This window comes from Neofelis nebulosa, chromosome 7 (genome assembly GCF_028018385.1).
Source record: "Neofelis nebulosa isolate mNeoNeb1 chromosome 7, mNeoNeb1.pri, whole genome shotgun sequence".
In the NCBI taxonomy this organism is placed as follows: domain Eukaryota; kingdom Metazoa; phylum Chordata; class Mammalia; order Carnivora; family Felidae; genus Neofelis; species Neofelis nebulosa.
In genome coordinates this window covers 44,798,934-44,824,370 of record NC_080788.1, presented here as the reverse complement: position 1 = coordinate 44,824,370, position 25,437 = coordinate 44,798,934, and the positions used below count along the sequence as shown (strand labels likewise).

Sequence of the window (25,437 nt, the reverse complement as noted above, 5' to 3'; positions counted from 1 at the left end):
TTGGTATAATTAGAAGAATAGAAAGACCACTGAATAATGGGATTTGTGAGAAATATGGGTCATGTGTCGGCAGCACTACTTGCTTGCAAAATTGGCTATGTGAGTTGGCACATAGCACCGTGAATATTAGAAACCACAAATCTCCAGAGTTTCCTGAACAAAGTAAAAGGCCTTGTCTATGGATTGACAGGTTGGAGGTCAGCTCATGTAACAAGTCTCTGGGTAAGCTCCAAAGCTACCTATGAGTTTCCTATTTTTCTTTTTCTTCTTTTTCCCCCCTCTTCCTCCTCATCCTTCACCTCTCCTCTCCCCCTTCTCCTCTTATTCTGGATATGGGCACCTTAGTGGGTCCAGCTGTGGCTTATGACGCTTCTGCCAATCCCCCAGAGAAAACAGGCCCTCTCCATATCAGTGACCAACTAGGAATCCACAAGCAGCTCTGGATAATGGGAAAAGCATATTCCCATGAACAAAACCAAGGGAAGCTGATTCTTTTGCCCCTGGAAGACTAGAGGACTTACTCCCTAGTTAGATTACACTGCAGATGAAAATCCTGAGAAGGAACAGACCTCCCTGTACTGACAACAAAGCCAATCCTTGAGAAGCTTAGCCATAGTGGGGGCCTCTGAAAAACTTCCCTTTGGGAGCCTGAAATGGAAATCAAGTACTTCCCTATTTTTATCTAATCATAGACTCCTCTATAGGATTATGATCTTGAGTTCTAAGTAAGTTAAGTCAATGTCTTCTAGGAGGTATAATTTATGAAAAGGGTAAAAGATTAAGTGAAATTTCAAATTCTCAGGATCAAGTCTACCTTGGACGCAGACAAAGAGCCAAGTGTTCACATCATTTACCTCTGCCTAGAATGCTCTCTCAGCTATTACTTCACACTCTGAAATATTTCTTGCATAGATCTTCATGATTTCTAGGAGCCCCTATGGAGGGTGGATCCTATACCATCTCTTTCCTTAGCACTCATATTCAAGGCACTTAAAATTTTGCATTTGTGTACTTTTCTGTTTCTGTGTCCCTGTCTCCTCCAAAAAAATGGGGTGATGGTGGTGGTAGAGAGTCAATATTTCCTTTCTATATCCCCAGTGCCTTCTACATATTAGGAGCTCAGTAAGGGCAGGATGATTAATGAATGAATTCATGAAATCTGTATTTCTTGGGCATCCAATAGACAAGAGAATCCAGAGTTCTGAGTAATGGATAGGAGAAAGGACCAAACCCTGTGGATGGTCTCCTCACAGACCATATCAACAGGGCAAAGTCCTTCTGTCTCTATTTCTATTTCCCCATCTATTTGTATACTTATGTTTTCAGGAATCAGAGGGTTGCTCTTTGAAAAATTCTTGAAAAGACTAGGCAACAATTGTTTTATAAATGCCAGTCTGACCCTCTACTTTACCCCAGTGAGCTACTATTAAGTATAATGCAAAGAAGACAACGTTTAGCAGGGAAGTCTGTGCTTAAAGGATTTGGCCACAAATGCAAAACAGAATTCATTTTTCCACTTGAAGAAAAACATCCCTATTTCAATTGTGATGTTTGGAGTTTCAGCATAAATTATAAAATGCCTTCGGAAAGGCATTATTGAAGCAGCTGATGGTCCCGGCGGAATTACTTAGCCAAGTGTATCCTCCTGTCAGCCCAGACTGTCATTCGAGTATATTGACCCTCCCTGACGGAAAGTCTATGAAAAGCAGAAGAGGAAGCACATGTTGTAAACCCACTGCTGAGCATTAACAAGAACAGAATTAAAAACTATCACTTCTGGGACTTATCACACAACTTGGAAATAGTGTTCAATAAAGGAAAAGATAATTTGGGGCCACACTACCCGGAATGAACATCTCCCACGCAGTCGCTGGTCTGGATTTAGAAAACTGCTTGGCTCCCCAGAGAGTAGATGGTTAATGAGTATTTTAAAGGACGAGATTGAGGTGGTATGATAGAGTCGAAGGGTTCCAGCCTTGCTTCTACTTCTGTAAAGGCAAGTGGAACTGCCTTTGAATAAGACACTTTATACCTGCTGGTGAAAATGTCCCCCCCGCCTCATCTCGAATATGGGAGGTGGGGACCACCAGACGAACTCTCTGGTCCACTCTCAAATCTGGGTCTACATGACCAGAACACTGAAAAGACAGAAGAACAAGAGCGACTAACACTCCTACCTTTTTTCCAACCTGAAGCGAAGGTGAGGGAACCTTGTTATACGCGGTAGTTTTTATTCACATGGATGCTAACAATGCAGAATTTTTATAGAGATGCAGGGATTTATGGAGTATGAGAGATCACCATCAACCTTCTGAACTTGAGGTGCTCATCGGTATCATCTTTTTCTCATCAAAGACTAATTACCCAAATGGTCAAACCATCTATGTAAATATAATCATCTTAGAAATCACAGATGACAAGAAGGTGAGAAAAAGGTAATCTGTTAAAAAATTTTCAGGCTTATGCAAAACTTGAATAGTATTATACAGCTCCATGCACTCCCCCTCTCCCTCCTGGTAAAACAAATGTTTTGCTACTCCTGCTTCACCTGTGCCTAGTCTCACCTCAATATATTTTTCCCGGAGAATTTTAAAGTAGATCTCAGATATCCTGTCATTTCACCCATAACTACTATGGTGTTCATCTCTGATAGAGACTTTTCGTGCGTGCCCAAGTGGAGGAGGGGCAGAGAGGCTGGGGGGATGGGCGGAGGATGGCGGGCTGGGCAGAAGGCGTAAAGCAGGCTCTGCACTGACAGCAACAAGACGGAGGCGGGGCTCAAACTCACAAACCGTGAGATCATGATGTGAGCCGAAGTCGGATGCTCAACTGACTGAGCCACTCAGGTGCCCCTCTGATAGAGATTTTTAAAGAAACATCTACCATGCCATGATTACACCTGACAGTATTAAAGAAATAATTCCTTGGTATCATCTAAAATACCAGTCCATATTTAAATTTCATCCATCACCTAAAAAAACTATTTTTTCAATTTTTGGCTTGAATCTGCTTCTAAACAAGGGCAGAGGTGAAAGTGATTGCACTCAATTCACAATCCTTTGTCTTTCAAATATTTATTTAAGATTCCAACATCACTTAGGCACAATGTATCTGGAACACAGATTGTGTGAAGCCCAGCTTGAAAGCTACTGAATATTTCATTATTTGAAATGTCTGATTCTAAGAATCAGATACAAATGAAGTTAAAGACTCTGAACTGGAAATATATCAACTAATTCTCACAGTTTTCTCAAATGCATGAACTATTTAGGCAACTTTACCCACTCACCGTAGAGACCGTATTTTTACATTCTGTAACATTCCCAGGAAGAATACATCTGACAAAGCCTAGCAGCCCTCATTTGCCCATATAAAAGCAGAATTTCTGGGACTGTAGAGCAGCCCAATAGTAGATGTAGTTTTCAGATGTAGTTTTACCCAAACTTCAAAAAAGAGACATGCGACTGAATATGGAGACAACGGGGCTAGCTTTGCAAATAGGGCTAAGAGCCCTAAGCTGTCGTAGACTCTGTCTGTTGGGAAGGAGGAAAGTGAACAGTTTCTCCATTCAGACTTCACACAGCCTTTCTGGTAATGCACAGGCAATGCTGTGACTCATAACTAGAAATACTGTTTTATAACACCAGTCTGTGTTTTCTTACACACGCTGAAACAAACAAATAAAAAAGAGTATTTAGAAACCCAAACCAAGCCCTGCATCTGGGCATTGGTATCAAGATCTCAAGATGTCAGAGTGGGTATTTAATCCAGATAAAGTAGACAAGGCCTTATCCCTTTCTTTGGCAAGAAAGTGGAGGCTTCCTGCCTGTTGCCCATGCCCAAAGGAGGAGCAACCATGAATTTAATTTTCTTAAAAGAGAAGCACTTTCAGACTTGTGTTTTCCTGGACAGCTGCCTGGTGGCTGTAATACATAATAAGGGCGTGTAATTGACAGTAATGTGAATCACTCACTGAAATTCAGGCAAAAAAAAAAAAAAAAAAAAAAAAAAAAAAATATATATATATATATATATATATATATATATATATATACATACAGAGAGAGAGAGAGAGAGAGAGAGAAGAGAGTCGCCCCCCTGCAAGGAAAAAATTAAGGAGCAGATTCATCCTGTCCATTGAAATAGCAATCATAATGCATTTCAGCTCATTAGCTACCTTTATGTTAAAAAACCACTGTAATTTACACTATCAGTATGTTTTCTAAAGAAGTGGAGTGGTGGGGCGCCTGGGTGGCGCAGTCGGTTAAGCGTCCGACTTCGGCCAGGTCACGATCTCGCGGTCCGTGAGTTCGAGCCCCGCGTCAGGCTCTGGGCTGATGGCTCGGAGCCTGGAGCCTGTTTCCGATTCTGTGTCTCCCTCTCTCTCTGCCCCTCCCCTGTTCATGCTCTGTCTCTCTCTGTCCCAAAAATAAATAAATAAAAAAAAAATTAAAAAAAAAAAAAAAAAAAAAAAAAAAAAAAAGAAGTGGAGTGGTTACACAATGCATGTCATTGGATGGGATGGATCAGACATCTGTGAAAGGGCAAATTTAGATGGGTTACTTGGTAGAGCATACAGGGGACTCCACTCCTCTCCCAAGAGTGAGTTACAGGAGACTGTCCTCCCAATATTTTTGCCACTTGAAAAGCTGCTGTCAGGACCTTGTAATTATTATGGTAATACCCAGGCCAGACAGATCAGGCTGCCACTGATGTCCACGGGCACCATCAGAATCGCTTTCACAGGGCTCAGACACAGGGATCTCCAAAAGAATGGCTGGGGATGTTCCCAGGTAGGAGCTGTTGGAACCATGGAAGCTTTTAGACCAGGTAAAGAGTTTCTCCAATCTATTGATTCTCTTTGAGTAAAGGAAAGAATAATCTGAATTAACTTCATTATCAACCTGAAAGGGCCCCTCCTTTCCAAGCAGAGGCACAGAAACTAAATCCAGGAAAGCAATACAGATTGAATTCCATTTAGATAAACCCTGACTCTATCTGAACTCTACAAGTTCAGATACTTGTCTGAAACTTCAGGATCTGTGAAACTGGAAAGCCCTTGTTCAGATCTGCAAGGTGTCTCAAGCTTCTGGTTCTGGAGGGAAGAGGGGTATTCTAAACTATGGCAATTCCATGAAGAAAAATTTGGAGCTTTAGAACGTTGGCGTTGGTATTGGGAGATGTATTTTGAAACAAGGTGGAAAGAGTGGAAACACTCAGTTCTTTCTACAGTACTCCACGAACACAGTTTGTATTGCTTTTTCTCATATTGGGATCTCTTATTCTTTTCTTTTTTAAAAAAATTTTAAAATGTTTTTATTTATTTTTGAGACAGAGAGAAACAGAGCATGAGCAGGGGAGGGGCAGAGAGAGAGGGAGACACAGACTCCAAAGCAGGCTCCAGGCTCTGAGCTGTGAGCACAGAGCCTGACGCGGGGCTCAAACTCACAGACTGTGAGATCATGACCTGAGCCGAAGTCGGATGCCCAACCGACTGAGCCACCCAGGCGCCCCTGGGATCTCTTATTCTCAGAATTAAAATTGAAGTCAAATTTCACTAAATCAGAGTTTATGTGAAAATTCTGAGGAATGAAACAAAAACTCATTCTGTACTTTATCACTAATTACTACTGAGAAGCTTTTTCTTAGAAGGCAATAGTTGGGGGATGGGATTATTGGCTCATGATGGTTCTCATCTTTGCAGCCACCACTAATCTCCAGCTTAATCCTGCAAGTAGTTGCTAACAGGCAAAACGAGGGTGGAATTTCATAAAAAGAGAGATACTATATACGCAAATAGGCCCTGCAATATACTTAGATACTGTACCTCAAATGTAAGACAGTAGACTTGTCAAAATCCAAAAAGTAACAGGTAATATGTATAACTAGTTCTTTGTAAGCATTCTCTTTATTCCTATATGAATTCATTTTACATGAGCCAAAAGAGTTGGAAATGTGTTATTTATTTTTATAATTGAGAAAAATGTGTTAACTCTCTGGAATGTCCATGTGTGGAAAAATAAAACATTACGTGAAATTGCACAAACATATGATTTATAACGCACACATCCAGGACCAGAAATTCTAACGAAGAATATTATTCAACAGAAAAAAAATACTATTTTTTTCTTCAGCATTTGCAATTCTGGTATACCATAATGCTGAGGCCAAGCATATATTTTTATTAGTTTACATCCTAGCTAAGCAATAAAATGTGTGTCATTTCAAACACAGGAAACATTTTTCCCCAAAAGTGAAATTCAATGTCTTTTTTGGCCCCTGTATAATGATACTGTGGCATGCCACCCAAATCCTTTGCTGCCACCAGGACTGAGATCCTTATTCTCCTTGGGGGCCTTGAGTGTTGACTGTCAGTGGCTCACAACTGAGACTTGCTTTTAGCTAAAGGGAGCTGCCTTGCCCAATATTATGTCTTATCCTGTGGGCAGCTGGCATCCGGTGGCTGGGTGATGCAGGGTAAAATATCCAGCCTCCTCGCCTCGATTTAGGACATCTCTCAAGGGTTACCCCTGCTTCTCATCTCCCTGCTGCATCTGCTAAACTCAGGCTACAAATGCATGACAGTTCAGTTTCTCCTGCCCAATGCAGCGTCCTTCACCCCTCACAGGTGTTGTTCCTAGAAGCACTCCCTGATCAACTTCCTCTATGCAAATCTCAGAGTCTACTCTCTGGGGAACCCAATCTCAGCCCAATTTATTTAATGGTAGGGGTGACAAGCTGGGAGAAATTGTGAATTTTAGATGAGACTATGGGAGAACTTCACTTTATTCACTGTGGGGTAGATCCAGCCCAGCCTCTGTGCCAAGAGGGTTGGTTCCAGAAGTTTCCAAAGTCTGGCATTACAAGGTGAGTTCACTCAATGGCGATCATACAATGTAAAAAACTTTATGATGAGGTATTACCATTGTATAACATAGACGAATCATGGACAGTATGTAGATCCTTCGACCATACGCAGAATGTTAGAAGCTGACTCTTCTGTGTTCCAGGGGCATATTAACTCAACCCTCTAGAATTTTTCCTTAGGAGTAAAACTCTGAGATGGAATGTAGGAAAGCTCACTGAGCATTAAAGACTAGCTTAAGCACTAGTAGAGTCTCTGAGAAAGGGACCCATACTGGTCATTTTGTTCATTAGAAATGTAACTTAAGTGAAACATACCAATAGCATCTCAGGTAAAGCAATTTAGGGCAAAAAGAACATATTCTTCTCAATGACACTGTCCCCCAGCGACTCCCATAATGAAAATGAGAACACTTTCCCATCTCTCAAATCACCCCAATTATAGGTAGGATTAGGTAACTTCCACAAATCAGGCCATGGAAAGTTCTTTGATTTAGAGCTAACAGCCAGAACTTTTTTTTTTTTTTTTGGTGGGGGGCGGTGTGGGGGGGGGTAGTATGGGGACACATGTCTACGTGTGATGGTGTAACAGCTTTCCCTTTTCCAACCTGGAAAACCACAGGTTGAGCGCCTTCTAGGACAGTTTTGACTTTTGCTTGCACTTTGCTATGTGAAACTGCAGCACAAAATGAAGACAGCTCCTTTGGCTGCGTTATTAAAGACTCCCATCTGAGAAAGGAGACGGATGAAAGAGATTACAAGAGATGGTGTTTCCATCAAAAATCAAAGATCTTTCTTCCCCCCGTTCTCTGTTAGCTTGCTAATAGAAGCCTCACGAGAGAAAGGCTGCGCTTCGTAAAGCTGCAAAAACCAGACTTTACATTTCATATGAAGAGATGGACTTTCCATTAGAGGCAAGAAAACATTTACTCTCCTGTCATAATGATTCCAACGTGCTTTTTGACCTTGGAAGAAACAAAAAAATCAGTGTTAAGATAGAATTGGTTAGGTCATCGCCTAAGGAGGCATAAAGGGCCACCAGGAAATAAATTAAAATTAAAATAAAAATAGACTCTGTTATTGGGTCACATCTCACCCTCTCATTTACAAAGCAAGGTTTCCACTCAAGGAATTGATACTGCAGGGGATGATTTGGCTCCTCTTGTTTGGACTCCAGAAAGAGTTACAAACAAAAGAAGTGAGGAAGCTGCTCAGAAAGCTGAAAAGGCAGAGGATTGCAAGGAAGAGCAGACGGAAAGCATGGTTGTGTGCAGCTACTTCTGAAGAGGGCCAGCGTTGTGAAATCATTGGTCCCTGCGAAGCTAAGGAAACATACTTACATTCCAGGGCAGACAAACATAGCAATGTCACGTGTTTGGACTTTGAACAAATAAATGCCATTTACTTCTGGAATTTACCTTAAGACTCAGTGAATAATCTAAGATTATCAAGACATCCACTTCCCAAATTGTTTAACACATTAGGATCGCTTTTCCCTCTATAGATCAGACAAACGTAGGATATTTTCCTTGATAGAAGGTACTCTCTCCATGGGTGGAAAGAACGGCCAATGCTTTGCTCTCAAAGATATGTTTTCTCCTCTGCCTTTATTTATTTATTTATTTATTTATTTATTTATTTATTTATTAATGTTTTATTTATTCTTGAGAGAGAGACAGAACATGAATGAGGGAGGGGCACAGCGAAAGAGGGAGACACAGAATCCGAAGCAAACTCCAGGCTCTGAGCTGTCAGCACAGAGCCCAACATGGGGTTTGAACTCACGAGCTGTGAGATCATGACCTGAGCCGAAGTCGGACGCTCAACCGACTGAGCCACCCAGGCACCCCTCCTCTGCCTTTAAATAGATGCCAAAGGTAAGTGAAAATGACTCTTTACTTTGTACTCTATAGAGTTGATCATCTGGTTTATAAAATCTTGTATTGATAATGCAAACAAATGGTGCTTAAGAGGTCACTCAGAAAAGTAACATGTTTTTCATCTTAGAATAAAAATAAGTACTTTTAAGCCTTCTGGATGAGATTCTGACTTAAATATTAACAAAAGAAACCAAAACTTTGAAGCGAGCAGTGCTAGAACTGAGACTCGAGATACGTATGGTAAGTTGCCAGACATCAAGAAGCCCTTTGAGTTGCAGTATTGGTTTCCAAAATAATATAGTACGAATCTCACAATACAATTTCAAATATTAAATATCTGTTCTTCCTTTCAGCTGTTAATAACGAAAAGATCATTATTCTTCCCTAGCCTCAAATGTGCAAGAAGAACGGGAGGTCATAATGTTGTGTCTGTACACACACACACAGACACACACATGCTTATTTAAAATATACAGATATTAAATGAACACATAGTAGATACCAATCTTTCTGCTAAGCCTAAGGGATATAAAGATAATTAAACCATATCTAGGACAAAGCTACATAAACAACAACAATTTACAATATACTTTCTGTACTGCCATCTTAATAATGTACTGTGGGAGCAGAGAAGCTGCAGTTAATAGTTTAACAAAGAGGGTGGGGGTTGGAGAAGGCTTTCCATGGCAGATGCTATTTGTATTGGCCTTTGGTGGAGCAATAAGAATTCTACAGGTGCAGCAGTTGGTGCAGGACATTCCAGGACAAACAAGATACAACAGAAGCAAAGGCACTGAGGTATGCCCCCTGTACAGTCGTGTAGAAACTGGTCACCGAGGATGGCAGAAACTGCCAGCCTACAAGGCAAGGAAGGAGCGGTGGAAATATTAAGATCAGATTGCTAAAGCCCTTGAGAGCCATACTAAGAAGTGTAGACTCCCGAGGCAACGGAAAGCCCTACGAGGTTATTAAGGAGGGGGAATGAGAAGATCCTGCTGGCAATGGGAATCCAGAGCAGGTCATCGGTTTTCTTTTTCTTTTCTTCTTTTTATTTGAGAAAGGAGGGAACAGGACTTGCTGAGTACAAAGACAGTATTTTCTAACACACCTGGTCTTAGAGGATAGAGTTTAGCCAAGGCATGTTCTTAGCACAGCTTAGCGCACAGTAATTCTTAGCACAACTGGACCACACTGATCTCTCCGCTAAAAGACTCACGATGGTCCCTCTGACTCTTGGTGATGTACTGTACTCACAAAGCCAAAGGAAGGCCGACCTGCATCTTGAACACTCTGCTCTGTAGATTTACCTACCGCCTGACAAGCTTTCGAGTTAGAAAAATATTTCAAGCGGCATCTGTCACTAACAACTTTATATGGTTTGCCGTTTCCTGAGTCACCTGGCTAAAAGACTCACGATGGTCCCTCTGACTCTTGGTGATGTACTGTACTCACAAAGCCAAAGGAGGGCCGACCTGCATCTTGAACACTCTGCTCTGTAGATTTACCTACCGCCTGACAAGCTTTCGAGTTAGAAAAATATTTCAAGCGGCATCTGTCACTAACAACTTTATATGGTTTGCTGTTTCCTGAGTCCACCTGGCCATTGGACATCTACCAAGTCTGAAGTAGATGTTCCCAATGGTAAGCCCTATTGACATCTGCTTTATCTTTCTTCATATTAAATACACCAGCATACTGAAGCCTCTTCAAGCCAAAGAGCCAAGCCGATGATGTGGACGGCAACAACAACAACAACAACAACAACCACAACAACACCCTGATTCTTCCAATTGCCTACATTTATTAGAAGTCTTTGAACTTATACAGAGCATGGATAGAAAAGAATGCACTACTAATTTTTTTTTATTATTATTTGATCCCTCTTCATGACAGTTCCTCATGGCAGGAAACTGGTTAGTTTGCAGATAGGAGAAATCTAGGACCAAAGAGAGAAAATAATTGGATATCATTGTTGTGATGGAGTCAGGGGCAGAGTTAGCAAGAGCATTCCCCAGCCACTGCTCTTCCGGGGAAGCCCGACAGCCTTGTTCCCACTGCAGACTTAAATGTCCTCCGTCCATGTAGATCAATTCGATTCCTGAGCCCAAATGACAAGCTTAACTACCAATAGTGCCTTGCACAGGGTTTTAAGCGACATAATCAACCGGAGAGGGACTTGTGTCAGTTAGACTTTGTCTCCTTAAAAATCAAGAGTAACAGTGGTAAGAGAGAAGTTTTTAACAAGGAGGAAAACCCTAGACAGTTGTCTCTAAGATTCTTCACCACAGCTTCAAGGACAACCAGGAAAAGAGCAGCTATTTGAGGCAACTTCATTATAAAATCATTTTTAATAAGCAATCTTAACAAAGAGAGGGAATACTCTTGTGGAGAAACCCTCCAGGGACCCAGAGGCTGCCCAGTTAAGTTATTAGGAAGTTTCACACAAGGGACCAAACAGCGATTTCATTGGCCTCAGGGGACAGAGTTTAGTTTTTACCCGTTCTCCAGAGGCACTGGTGTTATCTTGTCTACTAACAGCAGAGACTGGTAACAATCAATTATCCCGATGCCCCAGCTTGGGGAGGGAAAGTGACTTTTCAGTTTTGTCGACACAAAAAGATAGATAACCACGTTCAGAGAGACAGAAAAGGTAATGCGCTATAGTTCATTATATCCTGAAGACTTCTGTGAACATGCAGCTCATGAAAATGCTTCATCTGAATCTTACTGTTCTTTAAGTGAAACAAGAGAGACTCATTCTTGGAAAATTAAGAAATACCCACAAAGAGAAAAGGAAGTACAATCACCCTCTTGTATTGTCTAGCCGTGTGAGGGAGAGAATTCTTTGTGCTGATGAAAACGTCACAGTCAATACAGTCTACTTTGCCTGCCTAAGGTGTGAACAAGATGTGGAACCTGGGCTTCAAATTTTTACAAAGCTACATATGGTCGAGTTATAACGGGTCGGAAAGACATAGGCTCCTGGTATTACAGTAGGATCCAATTAGCAGTAGGAACGAAAGAAAGCAAGGAGAACCATCAGCCACACAATTCAAAGTGCACATATATTTTTTAGGCTTATTTCATTCCTCTGATTTCAATGAAATGGCAAGAACTGGTCTTACAATTAGACCTTGAAACTGGGAAGATGGAGAAAAAAGAAAACACTCTTTTTTCTTTAATAATCAGAACAGCCTTCTCTTTTCGGACTAGATCTGTCCTGCTCAATGAGCATTTCCGCTATACAGTTAATCAGAAGAAAGGCCAGAGAAGAACCTCTATCTAAGGATGAGAATTCTGTCTGATTTCGGAGACGGGACTGAAGTATGGAACGTCTGCTTTACGTAACGCTCACTAAATGACCGTGGCAATAAAAGCATTATTTAAAGGTCAGTGTATTTTTCACACACATTCTGTGGCTCCCCATTGGTCCTGAGATAAAGCCAGAACCTTACCACTGTTCTTCTTGTCCTTCCTTTTCCTTGTTAATACTCTATTCTAGTCAGACAGGTCTACACAATCATCCTCCACTGCCCCCCCTCCCTGCCTTGATCCACCTGATCAAACACCTAATCATTGCTACCATTCCAGAACAAGCTCAGCTCACTACTAGCATCCCCAATGCATACAGATAATCCGACTTGCATCATAACCCTGCATTTTCCTGCAATTCCTTCATTACTCCAGGTTGCTCAAACAGGTCTGCCCTTTCTCCTCAGATGCAGACTAAGCTATTAGAGAGTGAGGGTTATGACTTAAACTTTCTATACCTAACACAGTGCTAGGCACAGAAGAGGGGTTGGAAATACCAAGCTAAAAAGATCAGTCTGACCCCCAGCCCCATGCTCTTTCTACAGGGCGTGCCTGTGGTCTGCTTTCCAGCTTTTCTTCCTTAGATCTTAGTATTACAGGTATCTGGGTTACCTACCATACAATTTCCTCCCTCTCTCCTACAAAAACAGATTTTATTTATTTTATTTTATTTTTATTTTTTAAATGTTTATTTTTGAGAGTGAGAGAGAGACAGAGTGTGAGCGGGGGAGGAGCAGAGACAGAGGGGGGACACAGAATCCGAAGCAGGCTCCAGGCTCGGAGCTGTCAGCACAGAGCCCGACATGGGGCTCAGACTGGCAATCCACAAGATCATGACCTGAGCCGAAGTCGGATACTTAACTGACTGAGCCACCCAGGCGCCCCCAAAAAACAAAATTTTAAGCAAAGACTTACGGAGTCTCTTTTGCTGAATCTGAAGCTTAATCCTACACACTCGAGCATTTTCTACTCCTCAATATGCCTTCCAGTCATTATGCTTGGCTGTTAACTACTTAAGACATTAGGAGTTTTACCTAGGAGATCAACAAAGTAAAACAAGGGAAAAGCTATCACTCCTACATAGACAAACTTTACTCAGAGGTGAAGGTGAAGTAGGTGGAGAAAATTCCACTGTAAGGAATCCTGGGAAGCCCCAGGAAAAAGGGTAATTGGGTAGGTTGGAAATCAGAACTTTAGTTACCATAATATGCAGACACAGGCATCAATTACAATCAAAAGGGACCATGTGACTACAAATAAACTAATTTCCTGGCAGAGTAGCTGACAGAGTTGCTACAAAAAATTTTGTGTAATTTATAAAGAAATTAATGTACAACAATAACTTTTTTCATATTTCAAACACATTGGCATCTGTTTTTCCTCTGTTTTTATTCCTTTGGATGCAGATCCCGAAAAACAGAGAAGCTGATATAACCATAAATCCAATTCTAAATTCAGGTATGCATAAGCATACTCAAAACCTAGATATTTAATTCTCGTATGGATGGTTTTGATACATATTTCAACCCTCTGGGCATTCTTGTTGCCTTCATGGTTTTGTTTGTTTTTGGTTAGGGTTCAGGGAAACCACAGTGTCCTGAATCATGCTACCTCTTAGTGGTAATGAAAGCTATACATGAATTATCAGTTGGTCTGACAAAAGAATAATGCACAAATTTATTATGTATGTTATTAAGGTCCATTATTAAAGACTTAGTTGCAGTGAAAAATGGATTCATGCCAAAAGAAATACACTTTACTATTATTGTGGGGGACATAAGTATCTTAGAATCAAAAGTAACCATTTTGAACTATTACAGAATCAGTTGAGTTGTACAAACAGTGATATTAAGTGGATGCCAGTTCTTTGCCAAATTAGGTTAGATTGTTAAAAAGAGAAGTAATGATCATTTTAAAGTAAGAAGGCTGCATGGTTTTATGCACACTGCTTTGTTTACATGAATTTTTTCATATAGAAGGAATAACATTCCCCCCCCCCCCCACCTTTTTTGTTATCATCAGTTCGTTCACCAAGCTTAGAAGCCTTTACAGGTAAAATAGTTGTAAGTTTAAAGAACCTGAATCAGTTGTAGGAATGGCTGTTACACTTGGCTTTCTTGCTATAGTCTAGAGTAGAAGTCTACCCTGTTACTGTAGGAGCATTTAGGCTCTGTGGAGTGGCTTTAATCCTGTTCCATCACATACTAGCTAGTTGGAGACATCTGGGGCTCAGTTTTTACCTGGAGAGTGGGGTAGCAGCAAGACGTACATCACAAGGTTGTGGCAAAGATGAAATAAACGAACATGTGCAAAGTGCTCAGAAAAGCATCTAGCACTTTGTAAGTGTTCCACGACGTTACCTAATGCTGATACTGGAGATAATGGTGTGGCATTTCTGTGCGTGTGAGGACTCAATCTTCTCTGCGTCCCGGCTCTGCCTGTCACCAGCTGGATGAGTTTGCAAGTTTTTTTGCTCCTTTATGCTGCTGATCCCTCAGATAAATTTTCTCATACAAGCTGGGGACATATGTGGTACAGAGCTCATGGAGGTGATGAGAAGATTAAATGAGATAATGCACATAAAGTGCTAAACACAATACCTGGAGTATCAGAATTAATTGCTCAGGGGTGGCAGTTCCTTTTTTAATGTTTATTTATTTTTGAGGGAGGGAGGGAGGGAGAGGGACAGGGAGGGAGGGAGGGAGAGGGACAGGGAGGGAGGGAGGGAGAAAGAGAGAAAGAGAGAAAGAGAGAGAGAGAGAGAGAGAGAGAGAGAGAGAGAATCCAAAACAGGCTCCGTGCTGACAGCACAGAGCCCGATGTGGGGCTCGAACTCACAAACTGTGAGATCATGACCTGAGCTGAAGTCTGACGCTCAACCCATTGAGCGTCAGCCAGGTGCCCCAGGGGTGGCAGTTCCTACCCTGCTGTTACTATATCTACGGGTACTTTTACTGCTACTCCATATTATTGCCATGACTGAAACAAAAGTAACACAAAACTCTGTGATAGACACCCAGCCTTCTTTAAAGATCAACCCAACCATGTATCAGAGTTTATTAAATACATAATCTATCAAGTACATATTAGCACCTGATAGGCTAGGCATTTGTGTCTTCCCCCTACGGTGACCTCACCATCTCAATACACCCTTGTGAACCTGTGTTATGAAATGCGAACACAAGTACTTTTCCAAATTCAATTCATGGATCTGATGTCTACGAACAGAGCGAATTTGAGTCAACTGGATGCTCTGATGGAAACACTTAGCTAACATTCTGTTGTTGTTTTTTTAATGGAATGAACCGTGGGTTTTCAGACTATGTAAATCTTCTACCTTGGAAGAACTGAGTGGCAGGGCCAAGTGCAGTCCATTTATATCTTAATATGATGAGACAGAAATCCTGTTAAGCTCAGGCAGGGTTGGCTACAGCCACACAGGCTGAGTCTAAACAAGGCAAACATTTTCAGGCAGGACGAGGGATTTTTACTTCCCTGAACTGGATGATCTTGAAGGGACTGAACAGGTGTTACTTTGGGTAAGAATGGGAGATGTGCAGCAGGGAGAGCCTTCAGCACCCAGGGTTAAATCTGTCCCTTTCCTTTCATCCTTCTGTAGGCTTGGATCACAGTAGCCGAATCCCGGATCATGGAATTCTTTTCTCCTCCCCCACACGTCCAGCTACCAGTCTGCTTTCCAGTTGTGAGCTGTCTCTTTTACAAATGGTACACGAGGTGTTTGTGTTTTCAGCGACTATATAAGCCCACTCACCCCACCCCCGCCCCATCCTCACTTTCAGCCTGGTCTTTGAGGTCCTTGAGGGCAAAGAACGTGTCAGCACATAGCAGGTAATCAGTAAACAGCTGTCCGTTTGGTTAGCCCTCTATGAGGGCAGCATCTACTTCTGACCATGTACCAGCCAGCTTTATGTCCGGGACAGAGAGTAGCCTCAGCAAGCTAAGAAATGAATCCTCTGGCTACTTTGTGAGCACTGGGTTATCCTCTTTTCTCTTTCTCAATGGGTAGATGGAATCTGGATGAAAGCCTACGAAGAGAACTTCGGTGTGGCTTCTTTTCAGGCCTGTCCTAATGAAACACCCTGCCAGCAGCAATTGAAATTCTACTTACTATGAGTCACACCCTGAGTCACGTGGGTTGCCACAGCAACCTATTAACTATATAACCAAAGCACCTTCCATAAGCTTTGCCAAGAATGGTTGCTGAGTTTTCCTGGACTGTGAAAATCCTATGGGTGAGCCCCAAGTTTGGTGGCGTTAAGAGTCTACAATCAAAAGGAATGGCCTCAAGGACAAGAGAAGAAAACGAGCAAATAAGGTTATTTTAGTTCTCGGACCTCCTGAGTAAATGGCAACAATCGTGACAAATTGTTGGGTTGGTTTTGTGATATCAACAAATGCCTAAGGAGAGGAGGTTGAGGCCTCGAAACTAATTTTCTCTGAGTCAAATTCAAAGCCAAGTCTCTAGGGGTGAAAAGTGAATACATTAACCTATTCCACTTTAAATGACTGTGGTAAACACTTTTTTTCTTTTTACGGATACAAAGGATTATTTCTCAAGGAAATATTCTGATTTGTACTAAAATATTTTTACTATTGAGAGCTAGAATCTCTTTATAAATAAGATAGCACTTTAATTTTATATGTTAGGTATTAGCCCACCGTAAGCAAACATTGGAAAGTGTCCTCAATTAACTTTAATGGCTATTCATGTTAAAATTGAAATATTTCAGAAGATTCAGAAGCATATTTTATTTTGCTATTTATTGGGGAAAACTGACATGAATTCAGATTAAACAGATACATTTTTCTGACTGCTCACCGAGTCCCCTGCAATTTTCATGTGACTGTAAGTGCCTGATCCTGAGGGAAGAAAGCAAGCAGAACAGACTTCAACAGGAAGAATAAAGAATATAAACATGAATGAGAACAGGAAGAAGTCACAATCATCTGTTGCTCTGTAAACCATCCAGGAGCCTACCTGGTGTCTTTTGGGTCTGCGTTGTGGTGATTGGCTGATAAATTCCCTTAGGTTCCTGACTCCATGATGCTCAACTTCCTAGCAGCTCGATACAACTAAGATCATCTGTTGCATTTTTCTTTTACTTTTTCACCTCCAAATTTGCCATCTTCTATAATTTTAGTGTAGGCAGAACTATCCAGGTAGATTTAGATTAAAAAGCCAGGGGCAAATGACCGGTTGTCCTTGGCAAATAAAATCCAAAACAGCAGCTGATGCCATGAAAAAGATACTTCCCCAACATGGTACGATTTCAGCAGGAAAGAGACCAAAACAAACTTGTGAAATACCGAAGTAAAACCAATCTTTAAAGTGTCCAACCAAACACAGGTGCTATATATAATCACCACAAAGATTAAACTGAAATTCTACAACAGGGTGTAAAACTTATCTGATATATCCCTACCTCACAAGTAAACACTTCCTTTTCTGTTCACATACCAAAACCGACAGCAACATTTCCTATCAACAATTGCAGAATATCACAAATGAAAGCCTTCTTTGACCAGTTTGGTCATGATGACTTAGTACTAGAAGGCCCAAAACTTTGCCTTCTCCCACCGGCCAAGTAAAGTTAATGACAAACACCACCAGTGCCTTTCTCGAGAATTCAGGAGAATTTGAGTTCTCCAAACACCCCGCTTGTGAATTCCTCTGAAGCTAATAATCAGATTTTCCTTCCTGGGACTTTCTGGCTCAACTCACCCAAAGCACTTTTATTTATTTATTTATTTTTTTAAAGAAGCAATGTCTATGCTTTCCAGATAACAAGGTGGCCTAAAATATGATCAGGTGTCACATCTACTCAGGTTCATTTTGCAGTTCTCGCACCTCTGACTGGTGTACCTGTGAGCTGACACTCTAGTCTGATAATATATTCTGCAACTGTACATGTTAATTTGTAAGTTGAACCATCTCTCTGTGAGGGCAGTTAGGAAACCCAGACTGAAATTGCTAATGTGGGGTGACTTCAGCTGTCGATGATTATGTAGTCAAGCCCTGACCAGGGTTTCCAGAACACTGGCTAAAAATGGAAGTCTTGAGACAGTACAAAAATGAATTCATATAGTTCACTGATAGTGAAACTTTTTGAAGAACAGATGTCAAGATGATTTAAGAGGAGCTGGAATTTAACATCTTAGGAAAACTTATAGGCAAGTTAGGACAGTTCAGTTTTCAAGAAAAATCCGACAGATGCTAAAGAAGAAGTCATTTGGGTGACTGTTATTGGAGAAAGAACTGATTGATTTTCTTCCCCCTCACAAGTTGTAGGCCCTGTAGAGATGCTAAGATCAGAAACATGATGGGTTGTCTGCTGAGTTGGGTGACAAAAACAATCTCCACATTTAAGTGGCATAGAAGACTTTCACTAACACGCCAGCTTGGACAATTCAATTTCTCCTTGGCATGTGCAAAGTCTTGTGTCAACTGTCTGCTCAGATGCTATTCTTCTCAAGTCGTCATTGATCTGTTTTATCGTGGGCCCTCTCCCCTCAATCATCAAAGTAAACACCAAACAAAAACTAAGATGATTTCTGATCTCTTTGGGTCAATTTAATATTTAAATTACATAAAGCGAGCTTTATTTTAAGTCTCTCTACATTTATTTTATGCTTAATGCCTAAGACTTTTCCTGCTGTTTTCCATAGTTAGAAAGGCAGTCAAAATCTACACACTCTGGCTACATCTTGATTTTGTTTTAAAGCAGGTATAGCTGATGGAGTTGGTTAAGCCTTTGTTGCAGGGCCAACCTGGTTCTATTCCCTCTTCCTGGAACACCAGTTTTTCTTTACTAGCCACCAATCTCATGCTGTCATCCAAATCTTTCTATGATTTTAAATGTGACCACAAGTTATTGTTTCTGCAATAGGCCAAATGAAATTAGTCTCAGGGATGACAATTCCTTGAAGGTCCTCATGGATGGATGGTCTATATAGTTACTAACATCTCTGGTCTCTGTCTTATTGAGGAGCACTCTTTGTATCCAATGGAGTTCAACTAGTGGTTTTATCCACTTATTCAAGAGCCAAGTCATAATGCAAATAGTCAGTGACTTTCTGTGTATTGCCAGGTGGCCAGGAGTCCATACCCCAAACCACCATAAACAGTAGGCATAATCATCCGCTCCTGTTCGGGAGAGGCCCAGGACTGAGCTAGCAGAAAGACTGAATTACTTACCACCTCTAGAGTGGGTCCCTCCAGGCCAGGGACGAGCTCATGGGCAAGGCTGTGCAAGGAAGCGCTCTGTACCATGCCTGCCCTGCGGATATACAGAGGACTTCAGTCTCCTGCACTGTCAATCTCTCAGTCATCATGAGCTCAATTATGCACCGACAACAGCAAGAACAACAACAACAACGACGACAAAACAACCCCCAAAAAGCTAAGGGCCACAGACTACCGTGATGGAGGGACAGCCAACTGGAACTGTGCATTGAGAGATGGAGGTGCTGTCCTGATCATGTGTCCATTACGGACCCGACCTTTACATCTTTCCTCAGACAAAATTCCATTGAAGCCCATGGGAGAGCCACGTGGAGAGACTGCAGGACTGGGCCCTAAGAGTCAGGCAACCATCGAATTTGGTGGGGTGTTCTTTTGTTTGTTTGTTTTTGTTTTGTTTTGTTTTGCTTTTTTTGTTTGCTACAAATACAGATAGACAGACAGACAAACCCAAGAGCAGATTTCAAGAATCAACTGAGGCACAAGATAAACTACTTTGATGTTACACAGATTTTTTCCCCCAAATGTTTCACATGAAACCAAAAATTTTAAAAGCGTAATTAGGAAATATTTGGGGACACATCTTTGTCGGCCCTAAATTGTGCCATAAATATCTCCACAGCTTGCCTTAGAAGGATGCCCAAGCACATCTCATGGGTAGCACATATCTGTGGTCTAAAATAGTTATCTAATTCTGATGACACTATTAATTCAAAGTCTAAGTATGCTGGTCAAGTACAGTGAAAGTTGACTGCCTGCATCAATGACGGATTAGTTTCATCCTGAGGTTCAAAGCACAGTCAAACATTATTGCTCGGATTGCAAAATCACAACACTTTACATTGACGTGAGTTTGTAAACTTATGGTGTAGTTCGAATGAAGGCAATTGATGAAAGCAGTTGAACCTGAGAAGTGGGGATGAATACAGAGTGTAATTCCAGCGCACATTTCCACATCAAACTACCAATGCCATTTACCAGGGCCCTCATGGGCCACACTCATGGTCGAGCGACAGCACCTATATTCCCAGTCAGTACCTCTGCTCCACAGACACAAGTACAAAACGGCCTAAATCGTGAACTAGTGGTGAGGAAAAGGAGACCAAAGTTTAAAAGAAATCAAGGTGATGTTTCCTAGAAACATACCAGTGGAAGGATCCAGAATAGGGGTGATCAGTAAGTAATTAATTGATCCTCCTGACTAGGTTTGATGATTTTTCTGAAGACTAATGACTTGAATCACTAGAATTCATCAGACCATGTCTAGACTCTCTTGAACACACACTCAGTACAAACAGGTGGAGATGTACCACTTCCGACCACTACAGGTAGAGAAGTATGACCTCTGTTGACCATGGATCACAGCTGAAACATTAGTTTATACTTGAAGGGTCACAGCAGCCAGACATATGCGAATTCCAACTCTTCAGAAACTTTGGGTTAAAAAAAAGGCATTACTTACATGTATGCGTCTTCTTCGTTACTGAGATACCTAGAAGAGAAGAAACAATGACAAAGGTAAGAAAGCGTCCCGTGTGTACTTCTTGAGACGCACATCATTCACAGTGTACCCAGGAACGCATTTGTTGAGACAGCGATGCAGAGGCAGGATCGGTCTTAATCTTGGCTGCCAGTGGCACTGGACCCTACCCCAGAACAACAGATCCGTGGATGACAGGCACGGCCAGCATCGCCTACTGATTTTCTGTGGTAAAAAGCAGCAGCGTGGACAGTAATTAAACAGGGTGAGAGAAGACTCTCAGTTTTCATTTTAAATAGGGGAGATGACGGCGTTTATAGGCGGAGTGGGGAAGATTTGAGGCACGAGAGAGTGATGCCAACCTACTCAGACAAGAGTGAGCTGAGCGCCAGAGCAATTAATTTGCTATGGCCATTGATTCTGTGTTTACTTTTTAATGAAAACGACTCTGCCGGCTCACATGAAGCATAACTTCTTATGGGAAGGAAAAACCTCCACAAAATGTACCTATCTGTCCATACTCATTAAAGTCAGAAGGGGAATAACTGCTGCTGCTCCGTGAACGGCACCAAAATGAACACAAACTGTATGAAAACACGAGGGATTCATGAGTCAGCACCCTGGATGCTTCCAAGATGATTTACGGAGAGCAGGTGACAGATGAACGGGGCTAAGCAAGATTCAGCACATAAGACCACATCAAGATAACACGAACGAATGCTTCAGTGCAAACAGCGCTATCTCTGTTTCAGAAGGACTCCATTTTGAACTCCTTACACTCTGTTCTTCTTGGGGGAGATCTTGAGACTAAATAGCTCAAAGTAATACAACTCTTGAAAACGTTTAGCCTGTGACTAAGAACTGTGGTAAACCTTGACATTTTTTTTCTTTCAAGTTATTAAGAGAACTATTTAACCCTCCTCTGGAAAGTAAAAGTTGTTGAAAAATTTGGCATCCACATCAGACCCATTACTTAGCTATGGAACAAATCGTACAGGGAAGAAATCCGTTATGAAAATCCATGGTAGACGTAAAAAAAAAAAAAAGTTAGTTCCAAAGTTGTGTGCCAAGACCAAAATCACACGCTTGCTCCCCCCACAACTTTCCAAAGGGCTTATTTAGGGAAGCTGAAATTACATAGCCCAACTCGAATTCTTTTTTCCCCCCCTTTTTATTGAGGAAAACTAAACCATTGTTTTTCATCATGTTTGAGTTGGCTTCTCAAAGTGAAGTTAGAACCTTCTGTGAGGAGCCTTGAAGGCTCTCTCACATGGGAACTACAAAAATGTTCCAGAATTTTTTTGAAATAAGCTTTATCATGGGAAGGGAACTTCCCCCAACAGCAACTGCGAGTGAAGTTGAAAATCTGAATACAATTTGCAACTCCGGCTCATGACACCAGCACCAATAAATTGATACATTAGTGCTCTTTCAGCATTATGAGGGCTATATGTGTACTTTCCTTAGGAAATAATGCTTTCTGTAAAATCACTTTGAAGAGAAAGTGCTTATGCTGTCACTCCTGATTATTCAGAACCTCCACACAATTGGATTTAACACAGCCCCAAACAGACCTATCTATATTCGCTGAGTGTGGAACTATTTTCTCCTGACATCCAAAGCCCTGATGAAAATACCACTGGTTTGACTTTTCTACTTAAATTTATTATACAGCGTGATGCAGGGCTCTCATCAAATATTTTCATGATGATTACGTTGATAATAGATTCTGAAAATCTTTCCAGGAAAGCCACCTGATCTTTGGGATCGCGGTGGCACAGAGCTAAAACTACTCACACCTGTCTCCAGGAGAAAGCATGACCCCAGCATCAGTAGCGACACGGGCCCTCAGTTTGATTAGCTGCCACTGAGCGCTACCAATATAATGAACTGGGGGATATACCTACAGACAAGTTGCCAGATTTAATAGATAAAACACAGGATGCCAGTTCAATTTGCATTTTGGATTCTCCTTCATTGTATATTTGAAATTCAAATTTCACTGGGGATCTTGTATTTTATCTGGCAACGCTAATCCATACAAATAAAACATAAATTATATCTCTTACCTACAGTGAAGAACATAACAATAAATTAATAGTACATTTTCATGGGGAAAGGCTTAAAAACATACCCCTCTTGTGAAAGCAATGTTTTTCTTTTTCTTTTTTGAGAGAGAGAGAGAGAGAGAGAGAGAGTTGAGTGCATACACGTGAAGGAGGGAGAGGGGGCAGAGAGAGAGAGACAGACAGACAGACAGACAGAATCTTAAGCAGGCTCCATGCTCAGCTCAGAGGCCAAGTCGGGGCTCAATCTCACGACTGTGAGATCATGACCTGAGCTGAAATTAAGAATTGAACGCTTAACTGAACGAGCCACCCAGGCGCCCTGCAAAATTTTAATAAAAAGTGCATTACTGCTAGTTACAAGACTGGACTATACATATCATTTAATTTTTTTTTTTTTTTTTACTTAATAGCCTTTATGAAGACAAAATTCTATTATCCAAAAAAAGTAAAGAAATGAAAACAACGTGAACATTCAAAAGATAAATTTAATGGAATGATGAGAAAGTTTACTGGCATTCCCCTCCTCCTCCTATCCTGAAAAATAACATTGGTGATCGCACTAACATCTCGAATTTGTGCGGCTCCTTTCTCTATAGAAGCTCTAGTATTTCATAGCAACTGACTCCACAGAAGTGTAAAAAAAAAAAACAAAACCAAAACCGTAAAATATCTTCATTTCACAGATGGGTCAAATGAGGCTCAGGGAAGTTTAAGTAGCACAATAAAAAGCTTTCTGTGGGAAGTTAATATCCTTCTGGAAATGTATCCATGGCTCATATTTAAAAACCCTGGTACAAGGCAAAAGATTTATATGATCTGAAGAGAACTGAAGGTTGGTTGATAGGGGGTGGGGGAGAGGGGAGAGTGGGTGATGGGCACTGAGGAGGGCACCTGTTGGGATGACCATTTGGTGTTGTATGGAAACCAATTTGACACTAAATTATATATATAAAAAATAAAATAAATAAAAGTTAAAACTAAAAAAACAAAAACAAAAACAAACCCAGAAACAAACCCTGGTACAGACAGTGCCTCTCAAGAGTAAAATATTCAAAAAAAGATTTACACCCAGGACCATACCACTCAGCAGTCAGCTCTGTAAATGATTTAAACCTACAGGGCCCCTGTCCTTTAGTCTTTTCTCAACCAGGAAGCCCCACCAGGGCTTGGGTGAAGGAGGTCCTCAAACAGAGAGGCCCGTATACCCTGGTTTTCGACCAGCAGCCATTTTCTTCACCCTTCAGTGGGGGTGAGGTGGGTCTTCCCTTTTTCTTCTCATTTCCCCAGAGGTTGCAAGATTCCTGCCTTTCTTGACAGAAAGTGCCTCCTTAATGAGATCACAGATCACAGATCACAAAAATTGCCCATTTTTGTCCTTAAGCAGATCCAAACCTAACGTAACCAGCAGCAGTGGGAGTAGCAGCTCTGAATAATGAATTGTTGGAGAACTGGTTTTCCAAAGATAAATTTCATGAGTATTTAGTAGGCAAACTGCTCTAATTCTACCCCGGAGTAGAAAAGAATTGACTTTTTAAAGGCAGCTCTTAAGATAACTAGATTTGGAGTCTTGCTGACCTGAGCTTGCATTCATAGCCCATACACTTTCTGCTTCTTGGCTGAGAGACCTTGGCCAAGTGACTTAACTTCTCTGGGCTGAATTTACAACTGTATATAATCATAATAATATTCAAAAGGTTGTTGTGAAAACTAAAAGGAAATAAGAATGTCAGGGTGCCTGGGTGGCTCAGTCGGTTGAGCGTTTGACTTCAGCTCAGGTCATGATCTCATGGTTCATGGGTTCAAGCCCCGCGTCGGGCTCTGTGCTGACAGCTCAGAGCCTGGAGCCTGCTTTGGATTCTGTGTCTCCTTCCCTCTTTGCCCCTCCCCGACTTGTGCTCTGTCTCTCTCAAAATAAATAAACATTACCAAAAAAAAAAAAAAAAGATATAAGGATGTCAAAGAGCTTTCCAAACTGGGAAGCATAATAAGAATGTTAAAAGGGTGGGGCACACACGGTCTTATTTTCACAAAGCAGAATCAGAATGTTCTACTGAAAGCTATGTCCTAGCTATCCTGATGTCCCTGGGTTTCACACTGACTTACGGCCTAGGATTCTGTTTTTCAGACCCAGTGCTCTGACTTGAACATTCATATTTGTTGGAGGAGAGTTCCTCAAAGTAAGTGTGTGCTATTCTAGACCCTGAAATCCCCTGGACTCTTCACTCTCTGAAATCTAGGGAAGATACTTGCTCATTGGCAAGTGTGCTAAGTGTGCTGCTGTTTAGTGCAGGCAGAGGACTTTGATCACCACCACCAAAGGGTGTCACACAGAGTCCAGCTGTTGTGAAGGTTTTGATTCGCTTCCAAGTGACTGGGAAGAACACCAAGATCCTTCCACTGAGATCTGCAAACAGGCCACCGGGCAGAGTAGTGATCTCTACAGAGACTGCAACTTCACGGAGCTGTGGGAGAGTCACTACCCTGAGCCAACAGTGAACTCATTGGTTGATTTGGGCAAGTCACTCAACATCTCTCTGGGCCTTAGTTTTCTCATCTGTAGAATGAGATAGT

General features: G+C 41.4%; 1 protein-coding gene across 2 annotated transcripts in view; it reads right to left on the bottom strand.

Moving 5' to 3' along the window:
* The window catches only part of RORA (RAR related orphan receptor A), a 722,505-nt gene that overhangs the window by 168,087 nt on the left and 528,981 nt on the right, over positions 1-25,437 (bottom strand). For both annotated transcript variants that reach the window (XM_058740658.1, XM_058740659.1), the window contains exon 2: positions 20,780-20,809. In XM_058740658.1, coding sequence (XP_058596641.1) covers positions 20,780-20,809 — 30 coding nt within the window. The remainder of the gene's footprint in view (positions 1-20,779; positions 20,810-25,437) is intronic.